Below are 17,307 nucleotides of genomic sequence, written 5' to 3'. Positions count from 1 at the left end.
CTCCTAAATTTTCTGGGAACAGAAAAAAAAAAAAAAAAACCCAAGACAGCTTTACCCGTCCTGCAATCTCCATATTGTTGATTCTTCAAAAATATTTATTTGCCTTCACCCCTCCTTCCTTTCAGATTGTAAAGAGTGATGGATGATGAACCCCTTAATTAAGCAGTTTCATCATAATTTGTAGTCTCATGCCAACCAAGCCAACTTACTTTCTGCTAAATCTGTTGAATCCACTCTCATCTTTAAGAACAGGAAATAACCATTTCAAACTCAGAAAATAGTAACAAGTTCCTATCTTCCAAGGTGGTTTAGGTTTTTCAATCACCTCTGCAAACCTTCCCTAAACTTGTATCCAATCACTAAAAGCTGAAAGACAACAAGGTATAATTGGAGATAGGAACTCCAAGTTACAAAGAGACCCAACACACCTAAGAATATCAACACCACCCAACACCACTTCCAACTCGGGCAAGAACAAAAGACAATGGAAACCGAATTTACATATAACTGCATATCAGAAAGAACTGAATCATTTACATGTTTGTACCTGCATGACTAAGGCTCTTGAATTACCAGCTAAGGCTCAATTTGAATATATCAGCGACCTTCAATATTCTGCATAACTCCAAACAACATCCAATTAGTAGCCAGATTTGACAAATAAGTTACAAAATTGAATAAGAAGGAAAACCACTAATGATATATTTCATCAATTGATAAAGTAAGAACAGTAGTTTTATGCATGGGTGGGAGTCCCAACCTATATGTTGCAGTGTAGCTTCATGAAAACAATTAACGAGAAATTACTTTTGATGATAGGATATTGAATCGCCTTAGAGTGACTGCTGGCCCATAACAGATAGCCAAAATATGTTGTTGGGAAGCTACCCACTCCACATCCAAATTAACTGCTAAATACCAACTGTCTACCGCTCCCCCACCCCACAAGAAGTCCATAAACCTCACTTTAAACCAGATTAATATGCAAAAGATTGAGACTGCCACAAGGTAGCAGAACACAGACTTTATAAATTTAGAGAGCTGTTATTGGCAGTGGCACCCCGACTTTTACTTATTACACCCCAATTAAAAATAAAGAAACTAAGTGGATGGTTTAGAATAAGTAGGAGTTGGGGTAAGCTCTCTTTTTTTGTTTGTTTTTTTTTTCCACTAGACTTCTATTATTTGGGTTTGGGATTTTATATGAGCCCAATCACAATTGTGAACAACTACTGCATTGTTTGAATGGGTGTTATAATGTTTTGTAATGTTGAGATTATAAATTGAGCCAAACCTTGGCAATGTTTTGGGGGGCCGCAGATTTGGGAGGTTGGGAGTCTTGAATGGGCTTTGCTAGAGAAATGGCTTTGGAAGTTTGGAGTGGAGCCGAAAGGGTTATGGCATAAGGTTATAGTGGCGAAATTTGGGGAGGACATTCTCGGGTGGGAGAGTGAAGAGACTAAAAGTTCTCATGGGTATGGGGTTTGGAAAGGTGTTCTAAAAATTCTTCCACAATTCAAGAAAATGGTATCTTTTTAGTAAGAAGGGGTGTCAAGGTTAGATTTTGAGAAGACTCATGGTATGAAGTGAGTTCTTTGAAGGAGAGATTCCCATCACTTTTTGCCATCTCTAGAAAAAGGAACCTCCCAATGACTAGCTTTCGTGGGTTTGATATCAGTGGTACTAGTTGGGACTTGGGGTTCAAGAGACCTTTTAACGATTGGGAGGAGCCGGAGATGTTAGAATTGTTGACTTGCCTAGACAATGTGCCAAGAATTTAGACATGAGAGGATTCGAGAGTTTGGGACACTGAGAGCAAAGGGTTGTATTCAGTGAGAGACTTCTATAACGACTTAAATAGAAGTGGGGATCCAACCTTCCCACATGTGGCTGTGTGGGGCCCAAGGGTGCCGTCTAAAGTGGCTTTCTTTGTGTGGATAGCAATGAAGGAGAGGATTCTAATGATCGATCAATTGAGAAAAAGAGGTTTTTGTGGCCCAAACTGTTGTTGCATGTGCTCGTTAGACGAGGAATTAGTAAATCACCTTCTATTGCATTGCCGCTTGGCAAAAGAGGTGTGGGCTCATTTCTTCTATTTGTTTGGAATGGAATCTTGTGTGCCGAGAACAGTGAGAGAGGTATTTGGGGAATGGATTCAATTAGGAAATGGGTTTTAATCTTCCAAAAGGTTGATTTGGAGCCTAACTCCGTTCGTGATCGCTTGGGGTGTTTGGAAGGAAAGAAATGCTAGAATCTTCGAAGGAAAGGAACAACCATCTCAAGAGTTATATATATATATATATATGAGAACAGTTCGAGGGACATCTGGAAAACCGGCTTGGAAACAAATATTTTTAAGACGTTAGATTTAGTGGGTCTAACGGTGTGGATTGCAAGAGACGTCAAGTACGATCCAGCTATATAAGAAACTCGTTTCTCATAAAAAATTTGAGGTATTTGGAACTACCTCCTTCTATTTTTGTTTTTTTAAAGGAAATAAATCTCTCTCACTGTTTCACAAATTTTCAAATCTCTTCTCTCTCTCTCTCGATCTGAACTCACAGAGAATAGAACTTAACCCTCTCTCTCTCTCTCAATCGACAGCTTCAAAGAACCGCCCCCTATAAAATTCCCATTTTCTTCGATTTCTATTGAGAAACCCATCAAAACTTCTTCTTCATCTTCTCCTTCTTCTCTTAGCTCTTCTTCTCTACAATCCATAGAAGATCTCCTACCAAAGAAAAATATATCAAAGGTTTTGATGACATGTTGACGAAACTGATTCCATCGTTTTCTACTTCCCAAAAATCATGTCTTGCCTTGAGTTAGAAATCAAGGGTTGAAGATGACTGATCTTGAGATCTCAAGATTATCGTAAAAATCTTATCTCTTTCTACTTCCCAAAAATCATATCTTGCCTTGAGGTTGAAAACTGAAGTAGAAATCAAGGCTTGAAGATGACTGATCTTGAGATCTCAAGATTATTGTAAGAAAAAAAAAAAACTAACCTGTGAGATTGTTAATAAACCAAACCCATCTTTCTATCAAGAATGTAGGCTCAAAATGATGTATATTTCCCATCAAACCAACCTAAACAAGAGCCCCAAGTCGCAAAGACGTGTTCAATCTATAATTTTTTCCCCAAAGATGGCCATTTGCCACACTCTTTCTTTCCTATTCAAAAGAATGAAATAAATTAAAAGGTTATAGGTTACAACATCAACTTGGCAGGATTACCAACCTTTTAGTTAGACCCAACCTTTAGTCAAAGAGTTTTATTGTTTCCGAGTAAACTCGCTCGATATACAATTGGAGTTCAACAATAGAAGGTGGGCAGTTTTCCATGACCTCAAAAACTCCATGAAACACTACAAAGTTTTGACAAAATTACAAGGGCGTCTGCTAGGTAGACTGGAATAGAACTCACTTTCAAGGTTACAACGGGGGAGTGCTCTTATGTAGAGCTTAAAGAAACCAATTCCTTGTTCAATTGACTCAACAATCCGTAGGTCTTCGATGGATTGCAGAGAAGAAGAGCTAAGAGAAGGAGAAGATGAAGAAGCCTTGATGGGTTTCAATATAAATCGAAGAAAATAAAAATTTTATAGAAGGCGATTCTTTGAAGCCGTTGATCGAGAGAGAGAGCATGGGCTAAATTCTATTCTCTGTGATTTCAGATCGAGAGAAACAGGGAGAAGAAACTTGAAAATTTGTGAGACAGTGAGAGATTTATTTCCTTTTAAAAAAACAAAAATAGTAGGAGGTATTACCAAATACTTCAAATTTTTTATAAGAAACGAGTTTCTTATATAGCTGGATCGCACTTGACGTCTCCTGCAATCCACGCCGTTAGACCCACTAAATCCAACGCCCCAAAAATATCTGTTTCCAAGTCGGTTTTCCAAACGTTCCTCAACCATCCCCATATATATATATATATATATATATATATATATATAAAAATTACCTTTAAGAGAGAGAGAGAGTTGCTCATGTGGCCAAAGAGAGAGAGAGTCGATCTTGTGGCATTTACTTCTAGTTATAAAGTGAGACCGTCATATACTTGCCTAGGGCTCAAATGAAAGAATGGGAGAGAGGAAGATAAGCATGTCTCGAACTCCCAAATGTCCTTTATTTTGTGAAATTTAACAATGTAAAGCACCTTCACTTGGAGACACATGACACTCTTTTTGGGGTCTCTAATGATCAAGAATGTTTCGTGCCAAAAAAAAATTTCGAAAAACACTTTTTCTTGGTGACCACCCATCTATGGGGCTATCCCAAAAGCAACAGAAATTTAAAAAAATTAATTTTCACCATTGGATTTAAATATTAAATTAGGGAGTTTAATGGTCGTCCATTTTCAAATAGACCCAAATCTAAATTTAATGTCATGAGTAAAACCAGAACAAACAAGTCGCCCAAAAAGCTATGCAAAAAGGCTATATAAAATTATCAAATTGCCCCTAAATACTTCTACTAACACCATAGGCTAATAAAACATGAAAATAACCTCAAATACTCATCATAAACACTAAAATAAAGCCCTTAAACAGAAATCTAAATAAAAAGCTAAAATCTACTCTTTAAGATTTAATGTCACCATCAATTCTCCTTAACAGGGAAGATTTCGCCATTGGGGAAATAAAATTGTAGTAATTATCATCATCGATTGCGTTCCGCATTACTTAAATGTTTTAATCACCATATGAAAGAAATCGTGAATGAAGACCTCACATTCTCAACCCTCTTGAACTTTGAAGCATTGAACTGAAGCTCCACTAATTAGGAAAGAGAACAAGTATGAGGATACACATTTGGATTCACTTCCTTCATTTGGGACCAATACCCATCCACAGCATATAATTAAGGAATTTGTATCACATAATCACATGCCTTCCCTAAATCAACCTTGCTCAATTAGCTTCTTAACTTGAAAGCCATTTAGGGTTTCTCTTCTTTCTTGAGCAAGAGATTTTACTTCTATAGAAATCACATGCTTCCAAGAGAAAACTCTTCCAATAGTGTCATGTTTTTCGATAATTCCATTGGAAATTTGAAATACAAAAAAGATTCCTTTTCTAGTTATTTCCAACAGATTATACATTGAACTTATTACCAATTCTAAACATTTTTTTCCTAATGTTACGAGATACAATATTTCTTTTTTTGATGGGTTGTTATGAGAAACAATATCCTATTGTCCTGATTGCCGACCATAGCTTCCATAAATCCATAGATCCACAGGCATATATCATAATGATTTATTTGAAGGATGAAATTAGATTATCAAATGTTTTATTAAAATATTTTGTAGGTTCAAGTCTAGCTTACCCATTAAAAAGAAAAGAAAAAAAAATCATCCAATAAGTATTTCTGAGTTCTTTCCAATCTTCTTGGGCATCATTATCTTTAGAATTGAGACCGTAGGATTCAAATGTCAATTTAAATGAACTAGATAGAATGCATTAAGTATTAACCTAAAATGGCACACAAGAAAATTAAAATACAAAATAGGATGAAGATTCCCATAGAGATATATTTGTTCTGATATCTCTTGCAATTGTCATTGCATCCAAAGCTCCACTAGAAAATTTGTAATACAAAAGGGCATCACTGCGATAGTCATCAGATTGCACATTACAGTCTCATCAGATATAAAGCACCCTTTCCTACAATTTCCATGAGATTCAACATCATGTGCTCTTGCAACACCAAATCACTTTAAAACTAGTTCAATAAGAAATGGTTTCTATGTCAAATTACGAATTGCATGGTAACCAGTTCAAAGTTGACAGATTGCACTTCAATGCCCATCTCATTAGAAAATTTCAAAAGCATCATATGTTCAAAAGCATAATGAAATTATTAATAGACACGATAACTTCAATAACCAAAACTAACTAGATGATAAAAATGATTTCTAGAATAAAAATATATGAAGAATGTAGACTTTCCATTCAAGTTTCAATAAATTTATCAAAGTGCATTTGAAAAGAAAGTTACCTGGCTGTTCTCCTTTCCTGGATATTCATCGCCTTCTAATGATATTTGTCCCTGTACCTTTCTCTGTGCCTCTGAACCATGGGATGCTACACCATTGCCTTCCCTTGGAGAATATGCATGTCCATCTGAACCTCCAGCTTGAACATTATCCTGCTCTAAAACCAATGTGTTTTGTGGAGATAACTGTTCAGCTTGTACAGCAGATGTGCCAGTGCCTTTATATTCGGTATCATCATCCAGGGTTTTATGGTTCTCCTTTAAAAGGTTTTCGATCTGTTCTGGGTTTTCTGAAGTCTGGTCGAATGATGTCAAACCATTTTCATCTTCTGCTATGATAGTTTGTGTCAAAACCGCACTGCCAACAAGAACAAGGTGTGAAATAAAGACAAAGGATTGAGAATTTATAGTTTTCTTGAAAAAGAAGCAATACATAACTTATTCAATTTATAATTTATTAACAGGAACATAGAGAAAGATTATGAGCATTACCAAGGGGTTTTAGGAGCATGTCTGCGCTGCTTCTTTTTCTTAAAATTTCGCTTTGGCTTTAATGGGGCAACTAAATTATCAGGGGAGGAAGAGTAATTACGTCTTTTTCTTCCAGAAAGAATCCCTTGATCAGGATATGAGTGAATGGAATCTTTGGTGATATCTGTTTTTGTTGTTCTTACATTCTCACCAACTGAAGGTATTTCAAGTATCACTCTTGGTTCTTCAATAACAGACAAACGCTGTATCCCACTGAAAATTTCATCTGTCCCATCAGATGAGCCCTGAACATTTTTTACTTGTACTGATACAACATTCTTTTCATTTTGAGAGTATTTGTCCTCCAGTAATTTTGCTTCTTCAAACTTAGTTATCACTGATTTTTCTCCAACGTTAATCGGGAGCTTCTCAGGAGAATATTTGAATATCATTTCAGTACATCGTTTAATCCATGAGAAAGGAGCAGTGCTAGGAGTTGAAGCACTATCGTTAGCTTGCTTTGAAAGCAACGTAGTTCCAACACAATCACTGGGACTCTCTTTCGAACCATCCATAGTAATAGTATGTGAATTCAAACCTTGTCTGGAAGGAAGGTTCCGTATGGTAGATTTTTCTGCTTCTTGTATCTCAGACAGAAGAACAACATTTTCCGAGGCTATTTTCAAATCCTCTAAGTGGTTAAGATGTTGGATTTGAAAATTAATTTTTTCTCTATCCACATGAAGTAATTCCCGTTGCTCTTTTAGCTTCTCCATTTGGATCTGAAGCTCTTCAATGGATTTTTTCAGCTCGTCTTGCTCATTCTTCCTTCGCTCTCGGTCCAAGGTAATCTCTATTCTTTCCTTATCAAGCCTCTTCATTTCCAATGCAATTTGTTCTTGTTCTTGAGCAATCATTTCCTTTAGAGAAGCGATATACTGGAGTTCTTTCGCCTTTTCTTGCTCAAAAGCTCCCTCTTGTTCCCTTAAATAGCTTTCTATCTCATCCCGCCTCTTATTGATACAATTCTCCATCTCTCTCTTCTGCATCTCAATATCCTGCACAAAACTAGCCCGTTCCTTCTGAATCTTGTTGAACAACTCAGAATGCTCTTGTTCCATCGTACTAACAAAAGCTTCCCGTTCACGAGAAAGGGATTCAACATCACGCTTGAACTGATCTCTCAGTGCATCCTTCTCTAATTTTAGACTATCACGTTCATCTTTAAGGAACTTGGAAACTGCTTTTCTCTCCTCAGAAACACGTTCAGCTTCTTTCCGTAGCTCGTCTCTTTTCTCATCAATCAACTCCCACTCAATTTCAAACTTAGACTTCTCTGCTTCCAACTCATCAGCTTTAGCAATAAGTTCAAGTTCTTTGGCTCTGATGCTATCGATTTCTTCTTTCAGTTTCATCTCTAGAACCAGCAACTCGTTTCTTTCACTTTTGGAGGATTCCAGTTTCACCTCTGCTTCCTCTACTTCTTTCCTTCTGTTTTCAAGTGAATCCATGGAGTTCTGAAGGTCTAGCTTCATATTTTTTATTTCATCTTTTTCTTTTTTCATATACATCTTCTCCAATTCTGCAGCTTTTTCAGCAGTTCGGAGATTCTCCTCTTTCTCCTCAATTGATTTTAACCTCTCGGTCACATCCTTTTCCTTCTCAACCAACCCTCTCAATTGTACCTCAAGTTCATATTCCCTTTCTCGGAACGACTCCTCTCTCTGACAAATATCAACCTCCCGCAACTCACAAGCCCGTCTCTTGGTCTCCATCTCATCCTCCATTGATTTGCGTTTCTGCTCAATCTCTGCCTCTAATTCAAACTTCCTCATTTCTAGAGAAGCTTCATGTTCAACCACATGTCTCTGAATCTCATCCTGCATGGTTTATGAAAAATTATACATCAATTTGTGGAAGTCCGAGATTTTTGCATTAAAAGCTTGAGTACCAACTCTCCCACAATAACTCGTATCATATAGAAAGCCAAATGCAGAATGAAGACAGAAGTTGATGTTCATTAAAAGAAGATAAAATTGTAACTCAAGTAATAAAAAAACTGTTTTACATTCATTCAAGTACACCACACGAAAATAAGATTATTATCACTCACATATTTTTTGCTCGCAAGCTTTTCTTGTGCATTAAGTAACTCTTGCTCTTTCTTTTCAAGCAGTGTTTCCCTTTTTGTAACAGCCTGAATGCAAAGAACGGGTAAACTATGCACGTAAGCCTTTAGTATAGAAAGCACTAAGCCATAACAATGACAAACTCATAAACAAAAGGTTCCTACTTGCTAAGCTGTTGAAATCTGTGAGTTCAGAAAGCATAAACTTGGTTACAAAACCTTCACCACTGACCACAAAACACTAACTTACTCAAAAATATAAATATGAGAGTATAAACATATGCACCTCCTCTCTTGTAGAAAGAGCTGACAAATTCAGGTCCAAATTCAATTTTTTCTCATTAAGGACTCTAAACTCCTCCTCAATCTTTTCTTTTTGAGACTCCAACTCTTTTTCAAGCCGACTTAATTCTTGAGACCTTCCAAAGATGTACTCCTCCCTCTGGTTTAGCAGGGCCTGTCCATCAAGTAGTCTTTGTTGTCCTTGCTGCACAATTTTCTGTCGTTCAGAAAGAGATTGCCTCTCAAGGCTAATCTCCTTCTCTTTGGCATCACATCTAGCATTTTGAAAGAGAATATAACAAATCAAATTCATACCTCACAATATGAGGTGCATTGATAAGTAACAAGTTCTCTGAAATTAAAAGTAGACTAAGACATTTAGAAATAACTCCTAAGGCATGCTTTTAATTATATGCCAGGAAATCCTTGTTATCCACACATGGTTCAGGATTCAAGAAACTTTTTATTTGATGTTAGAAAAAAATGTATTGTAACATAATATAATAGAATGTAAGTTAAAGAGACATCTTAGACTCTTCAGAGCTCTCCTATGTTGTTTGACGAAGTGCCTGGCTTAGCCATTAATTTCTTAAAATGCAAGGTGACTGAGTAGAGTGAGTTGTGGTCAAAATGATTTAAAAGTGAATTTTACTCATAACAAGTTCAAAAAAAATAAAGGTTATTAAAGACACGTGCATGTCACGTTATAATTCTCAAATGTGCACTACAATTCAGAAAGGCAGATAAAATAGTAATGGGTAGGCATCATCAGGTTAGTTTGTATGTGCATCGGTTATGCAAATTGTTCTTATATAATAGACCTTGTTCTATGCTTGGGAGAGAGAAAAAAGGAGCTGCTATTGGCACCCCAACTTTTACTTATTGCACCCCAATTGAAAATAAAGAAAATAAGTGAATGGTTGAGAATAAGTAAAAAAAGTTGGGGTGCCAATAGTAGCTCTCTCGTTTTTTGTTTTTTTGTTTTTTTTTTAAAGACTAAATCATAACTGTAAACAACTAATGAAATTGTTCGAACGAGTATGATAATGTTTTGTGATGTTGAGATTATAATTTGAGCGGAATCTTTGTAATGTTTGAAGTGTGTTTTTAATCATTACTTGTGGTGTAATAAACAATTTAAGAAATTGGTATGTAATAAGTTAAGCCAATAGGCAGCTATCAAAAAAATGACTAAAAATTGAATAGAGACAAAACTTACTCAGATTTGAAGGATATGAGACGTCTCCTAAGTTCATCTTGACGTTCTTCAACTTCCTGTAGCTTTCTTTCTGCAGCACGATTATACCGGCTGGCCTCTGCCTGCAATGATTCTGCTGCATGTAACTTTGCCTCAGCCTCAATGAACTTCTTTTGTGCATCCTCCATAATATCACGTGCTTCAGCCATCTTACTCTCGGCTGCAATCTTGGTTTCAGCAGATTCAGCACGCATCTCATGTAAGGTTTTCTCAATCTACAGAAGAGATCAGAAAATCAAATTGGGGAACAAGAAGATGCAACAATAGAACAAACTTAAAAACAAATATGATAACCTTACATTCGCTATACACTCTTTTTCAATCCCTAAAGCTTTTTTCAGACTCTCTTCTCGTTTCCTTGCTTCAGCTAAAGCTGATACATGTGTAGCGTGATCAAGTTTATGTGTCGTTTCAGCAGTATTAGAAGAGGCTTTAACTTGCTCATACTTGGATGTCCAATCCTTCCTTTCCAATATAAGAAGACCCATGTGGTGCTGATAGTCAAAGATCTACATAAAGTTTAAATAAAAATTGTACTGAGATCTCAAAACATTCACAAAGGATAAAGAACAAGGACAGCCAAGATGACCCTTTCAGATAGTATTAAACCAGCATAAATGATTAGGTTATAAGATAAAACATTGAAATGAGAGCACCACCACTTTCTTGTTATCGATTTTTCGTTACTTTTAGATTGAAAGAGTTTTTTTCAATCAATCAATGAGATTTATGCCTATACATAATAGTATGGGAAAAACAATAAATCTAAACCGCCCAGGGCCAGCAAGAAAACGGTTGCGCGTTAGCACAACAGTGGCCGTAGATCAGGTTAGAGCTCTTGCTAGTTTGTTAGCACAACGGTGCTCTACGATCAGGCGCTCCTGGAGTTGCCTCTTGCAGACCCCTTCGTCCCCTTTCTCTCTTCAGTCATATATTCAGTATTATTCAGAAAGATTCCCAAAATGATTCTAGGTAACACCACCTGTGAAACATTTTTCAAAATAATTGACTGAAAGCAAAAGAAGAGCGTCTCGAACTTCAAAGTTTCTTATGTTTGTTACTTCAAGCGGCCCACTTGAAAGGAAGGGCGGATAGAATATTACAGCAATAGATCTGCCTTTTACGAAGGCAGGCTGATCTCTTTCCTACTTACTGGAGAGGAGGCATTTCTAAACTAACAATCCTTCTGAAGAATGCTTCCAGTCATCTGGATCTATTACAAAGAACTGATTGACTGCTTATTCAAAAATAAACAAGTTGAATGACAAAACAGAGTAAAATCGTCAAAGTAATACCTACAATTTAGTAGGGTTTATTTAGTTTCAAATGGATTCAAAACTGCGAAAAACTGAAAAAGGGGAAATGGCATCTGTTCTACACCCCAAACTAAGTTCGTTTTTTATTTGATGAATAAAATGTATTATTACCGACCACAACATTTGGGATAAAGCAAAGATGGTGATGATAAGTACTTGTACTGATTAGAGAGAAAGGGGGAACCCCATGTTACAATGATTATGAAAAGAACATGGCAGAGAGGAAGACTACCACCTGCCTCACCAAACCAAAAAAGATAAAAGAGACGAGAGACGAGAAAAAAACCACAAATACTCAGTGAACAAGCTGTTGTCACCTAAATCCCCAAACCTCAAACCCCTGATATCTGGAATAATTGAAGACCAAATAACAGGACAAGCCTTACCGATCAAAAATAATAACAGTGATAAAAATAGGACAACACTTTGACCATAGAATGATGGACTCCAGAATTTCCTCTTTTTCTTCAGAGATGTAGTGGTTTCTACCTTCCATAGTGCCCAACGAACAGCAAATGGAAGGAGACTAAGTACCACAACCCCTTCACCGCATCCAGAATTTCCCTTACAAAAGCTGTAACAAGAAATTTAGGATAATCCAGCTGATGCCAAAGAACTGAAAAAACCCCTCAAATATTTCCTATAAACCAACAATTAAGGACTAACTCTGCATCAGCTTTAAACATAAGGAATAATATGTTTCTTACTAATCAAAAGATCCAAATCAAGGGATGCACTAAAAATTACCACCTTGAACCAAAAGACTCATGCTAATGAAGAAAGAGACGATAGACCAATCTTCAGCAAAGCATTCCTTTTCAGATCTTCCACATTCTTTTGTATTTCTTTCCCTCTTCCACCTATTACCTCCTCAAGCATAACCACATCATCCATCTCCCAATCATTTATATTTCACAAAGATCCAAGTTCCAAGGAAAAAACTTGACCATCACACACTAGGAATTCTTTATCATGAAAGCCTTTGACACCTAACAAGGTGTGAAAAATTGGAGAATATTGACCATCATACAACTATCTTTACATCTTATTCTCTATTAAAAATAGGGATGAAGTGCCCAGATCCCAAGAGTGAAGTTGTGTTCTTATGCATCTCATACTACAGAAGAGATCAACCATCTCTACTGTTATCCAAAAATAGAGTATCACTCCAAAATGGATACCACACGATATATGTCACACACCTTCGCAGACTCTTTAATAGATTACCAAAAATGCTTCGTGTATATTTGTATTCTCTTTTAAGCGTAAACTGCAAATCTGAAGAAGGAACAATCCTTTTTCAATTTATAATCCAATTAAAATATTTTCACAAATGAATGAAGATATACAATCCACATACCATTCACACACTCAACACCATTTACAATATAAAGAAAATAACTATACATATTTTAAGAAATTTTGAAGAGAAAGAAGAAGGAAATTTTAGTTTCAAGAAAATCTAAACTATTATTAAAAAAGTGTTAAGACCTTACCTTTCAAGCAGATTTAATGATTTCTAGCAGAAAGACGACCGAGCTCTTCTTCTTCTTCTTCTTCAACTTGTTTTCAAGAATTTTAGGTTCTTGATTCCTTTTTTTCTTTCCACACTTTCTTAGAGATAACCTTTTAAACTTAAATTTGAGTTAAAGCTTGAAGATGGTTAAACTACAATGGACTGAGTGTGATAAAGGATTTGAAACTTTTCTGTAGAGTTTGAAAGCTAAAGAACGAATTTTTTTTGTTTGCTTTTTTTTATAAGTGAAAACTTTATTGAAAAGAGGACAAGGTGTCTTTAGGGGGAATACACATGAATAAAATCGCACTACAAACAGGATCCCATCTCAACAAAAATTTCTCGAAAAATAACCCTCTAAACTCCTTAAATTGTTTACACCAAGAGAACACCAAGTTGAGGATGCTCATAATTAGGTCCTGCAAGGGTTTTCCTTCCCTTCAAAGGTGCACTTATTCATTTCTTTCCATAAGCCCCAACAAACAACGAAGGGGATAAACCTCCAAAGAATCTTTCCTCTACCTTTGTTTTGCTTGCTTTACTTAGATTTATCATATATATGTTAACATCAATTAATGATGTTTTTATTGTATAACCAATTTATTTTCCTTAAGCCTATCTTACACATAAAAGTTGACAAGAGACTTGAGTTGGTAGAAGAAAAGATATTTCTTTTAAAAATATCTAAGATTCCAATTTAGTTTTATTTTTAACATAGATAACATATATGTTTGATGTTATGCCTTGCAACCAATTTCTTTCCTTTTTTATCTTTTTTTTATGAGTAAGAATTTCATTAAATGAAACAAAAGCAAGGTCAGACAAAGTGACAAACCAAGTGAGATACAAAGACAAAGACACTAATCTCTTGTAATACAACACACCCCTTCCCAATTAGCTACAAAGTCTTCAAACCTCACACCCCTAAGCTCTTTGAAGACTTTAGACCACAAAAACAAAAGACCCAAGATTTTTTTCTTCTTTGATAGATAAGATAAAAAGATACAAAAACAGACCGGTCGAGATGACCCACCCCAAACAAAACAAAAACAGTAAAAGAAAAAAAAAAAAAAAAACAACAACCAAGTACAATTGCTACTATAAACGATATCCTAACTGATCAAAAAATCCTCAAAGAAAAACCATTTGAACTCTTTGAAAGGACGATATCTTGAGAGTTGGAAGTTTTTCCTACAAAAATGTGATTGTTATGTTCCAACCAAAGGCCCCAACAAACAGCAAAGTGTGTAAGCCTTTTTTATCTAATGCCTACATGCTTAACAAGTAACATGTGATCTAAGTCATATAGGTCAACTACCACAACAGTCGATTAACTTGAGTCAAGCTTGGTTGACTCAATCAACCTTGAATTTCTTTATTAATACCTAGATATCTATAAATCAAATTTTGGCAGTCCAATATACCAGTGTGATAAAAATTTTGATACAAATGCAATGGTATAACCCGATTATTGAGAAACACTATTAAAATTTCACTATACAATGGCCACTTGCATGAATTTTGAGAATCCTTGATTATCTATTCGATAATAGAAGTAAACAAATTTAAAGTCTAAACTAGGTTTTTCAATGCTTTTGAGTCTAACAGTGAAGTACAAAAATGTCTAAAATATATCTCTATCAAAATTTTGAAGTGGAATTTATTCCTCAAGATTCAAAATAATGTTTTAGGCCATTACAACCTACCACTTGACAAAAATTTGTCCTCGAAATTAAGAATATACCTCATTCCCTATAGCATGTCAAGTTTTAACTTAAATCTAAGTTATAGATTCTTAAAAGATCATCTCCAAAAAAATGTGGAAAGAAAAGAGGAATAAAACAGTCAAGAACCTAAAGTTCTTGAAAACAAGTTGAAGAAGAAGAAGAGTCAGGTTGCCTTTCGGTCAAAGATCATTAATCTGCTTGAAAGGTAGGTTCTTAGCACTTCTTTATAATAGTTAATATTTTCTTGAAAAGGAAATTTTCCTCTTCTTTCACTTCAAAATTTCTTAAAATTAAATATACTAGTTTGGTTGACCAGAGCAAGCATATGTATGAGCATTTAGTTTCGATTGTAAATGGTATTGAGTATGTGAATGGTATGTGGATTGTGTATGTTCATATATTTGTGCAAATATTTTATTTGGAATATAAATTGAAAAAGAGTTGTTCTTTCTTCAGATTTTTTCATAAAGGTTAAATACAATGATAATTGATAAAATCATATATTTGTGCAAGAATTTTAATTTGAATTGGGTATGTTTGTATCTATTGAGTCTTCAATCTCTCTAAGGATTTGGGAGTGCACCATTTAGGTTGAAGAGAGCATATGTAAACAAAATCATGACTGGAAGGGTAGGATGTAAAATATATTTGTTTAACTATACTTTTTATATTGAAACTTAATAGCTTTATGTTATAGAGGGAAAAATCCAAGTTCCAATAGTTTTAGGTTATAGAGTAGTTAATTTTTATAATAAAGTTTGGGTACTATTGGGACTTGATAAAAGGTATCAACAGTTGAAACATGAGATTGAGATATATTTAAATTTATACATACATACATATATATATAATCAAGTAGATATCATCTCCTTTATTTCAGTAGAGCTTGTACAAAGGCTTGGAAATGTTCATCCTACATGCCATTCTCTACCACAAAAATGATATTTCACAATTCAAGATATTGACATTTAGGGGCACTTAAGCATTCTTGGCAAAAAAACAATACCTCACCTAAGAACTCGATATTTTGAACCTAATGTCAAGTGAGACTGATCTTATATTACATATTGACATTTTCAGTGATTCATCTCTCAGACAAAATCAAATGTAAGAACAAGATATAACTCTCATCAACAACCTCTACCTCACTTAAATATGCAAACTTGATTGTTTCACCCTAATCTCAAGGGAGCTTATTCAAAATTAGAATTCCATTGTTTCACCTCTTCAACAGAAATGAACCGAGAATAAACATATACTTCTCTAGAAGATTCTCTGATTGTTTCACCCTAATCTCAAGCAAGCTAACATATTAACATTGTCAATCATTGATGTCTCTTCCTAGTCCTAATATTGAAAACCTTCACTTCACCTAAAGCTAAGAACTTGATTTTTTCTCCCTTTTTTTCATTTTTTCCTACATAAGTGAGGGGTTAGAGCCTTAGAGGTCTGCGTGAAGATGGGTTCAACGGGTTTTGAACCCATGTCACGGGATCAATACTCCACACACCTTACCAACTTAGCTAAGTCGGCACCTTCTTGATTGTTTCACCCTAATATCAACCAATATTACACAACATATTGACTGTTTTTTAAGATCAGGGCATCTCTCTTTCAATTAGGGAGCCACTAAAGAAAGAAAGAAAGAAAGAAGTTTGTCGTGGATAATCAATAAGTCCAGTATCTATTCTCCTCAGGTCGACAACCTCTATCCCTCTAATGCTCATATTATGGGCATTGGTCCATCTCAAACGATACAAGAAGTAAGTCTTACAAAATTCAAGATTTTGATGGAAAATTCCATTTTTTTCCATAAAATTTTCCATTAATCCAACACTACCCAAACAGAGAAAAATATAAAAGAATTGAACAGTTCTACATCTGTAAACCCATAAATAAATAAATAAAACAAGATCAACTAATTAAAGAATTAAAAAAACACAGAAAATAAATCAAAAATCAACAAACCTCAGCTTCGAGCTTTGCGATGTAAGCGATGAGAGCTGCTTTATCCCTCCGTTTGATATACTCCTCATCGATACCAGAGTCACGAAGTCGCATCCAGATCGCTTCATCTGTAAGAGGACTTCCGCCATTTCTCGAACTAGCAGGAGTAGAAGCTTCTAGAACCCTAGAAACAGGAGTTGATCCAGCTTTAATTGAAGAAGCAAGAGTGACAGCCACTCTCTCTTTCTGAGAGCTAGCCATCGATTTGAATCTAAGAAACCCTAGTTTTCTCTGTTCTTCCTCTCTGTCTCTCTCTCTCTCTCTCTGTGTAAGTGCGAATTGAAAGTATGTGGAAAGTGTTCTTTAATTTACCTTTATTTTTTATGATTTAAAAAGAGAAAAAAGAAGACGAGTCGACCGAGTTTTGAAATTTTGAAGAATCGATTTAGAAACTCGAATCTCACTCACTTCTTTCTCTTTCAGTGCTTTTGTTAATTGAGTGTTAAGTAAGACAGACTTAAACCGTGGCTTATCGCGAAACAACAAAGCCGCCTAAGAATCCGAGATTTTATTTCAAATTTAGTATTGGGTGTGGCTGAGCTGTGGTTAAAGATTTGTCCAGCCACACTTCTCTTGATTGCCATCTGTAAAAACCAAAA

The 17,307-nt window shown here is 35.4% G+C and overlaps 1 protein-coding gene across 1 annotated transcript; it reads right to left on the bottom strand.

The window, feature by feature from the left end:
* Positions 1-241: 241 nt before the first annotated feature.
* Positions 242-17,023, bottom strand: LINC4 (crowded nuclei-like protein). The gene is made up of 8 exons (XM_086440278.1): positions 16,670-17,023; positions 10,442-10,651; positions 10,104-10,357; positions 8,889-9,159; positions 8,588-8,671; positions 6,496-8,354; positions 6,007-6,361; positions 242-615 (listed from the first exon to the last, which is right to left on the bottom strand). Exons 1-8 carry the CDS (start codon positions 16,907-16,909, stop codon positions 598-600), a joined length of 3,291 nt encoding a protein of 1,096 aa, XP_086296404.1. The 5' UTR covers positions 16,910-17,023; the 3' UTR covers positions 242-597.
* Positions 17,024-17,307: the final 284 nt, after the last annotated feature.

This window comes from Akebia trifoliata, chromosome 4 (assembly GCF_017979445.1).
Source record: "Akebia trifoliata isolate Shusen 1 chromosome 4, ASM1797944v1, whole genome shotgun sequence".
NCBI lineage: Eukaryota > Viridiplantae > Streptophyta > Magnoliopsida > Ranunculales > Lardizabalaceae > Akebia > Akebia trifoliata.
Note: the sequence above shows the minus strand (reverse complement) of the source record. Positions and strands in the feature narration are given on the sequence as shown.

Coding starts and splice junctions, on each gene's coding strand:
- LINC4 (XM_086440278.1), bottom strand. CDS start 16,909: ATGGCTAGCTCTCAGAAAGAGAGAGTGGCTGTCACTCTTGCTTCTTCA. Junction 10,358..10,441: donor AAAAAGAGTGTATAGCGAAT/GTAAGGTTATCA, acceptor TCTCTTCTGTAG/ATTGAGAAAACCTTACATGA. Junction 8,355..8,587: donor AGCTTGCGAGCAAAAAATAT/GTGAGTGATAAT, acceptor TAAACCATGCAG/GATGAGATTCAGAGACATGT.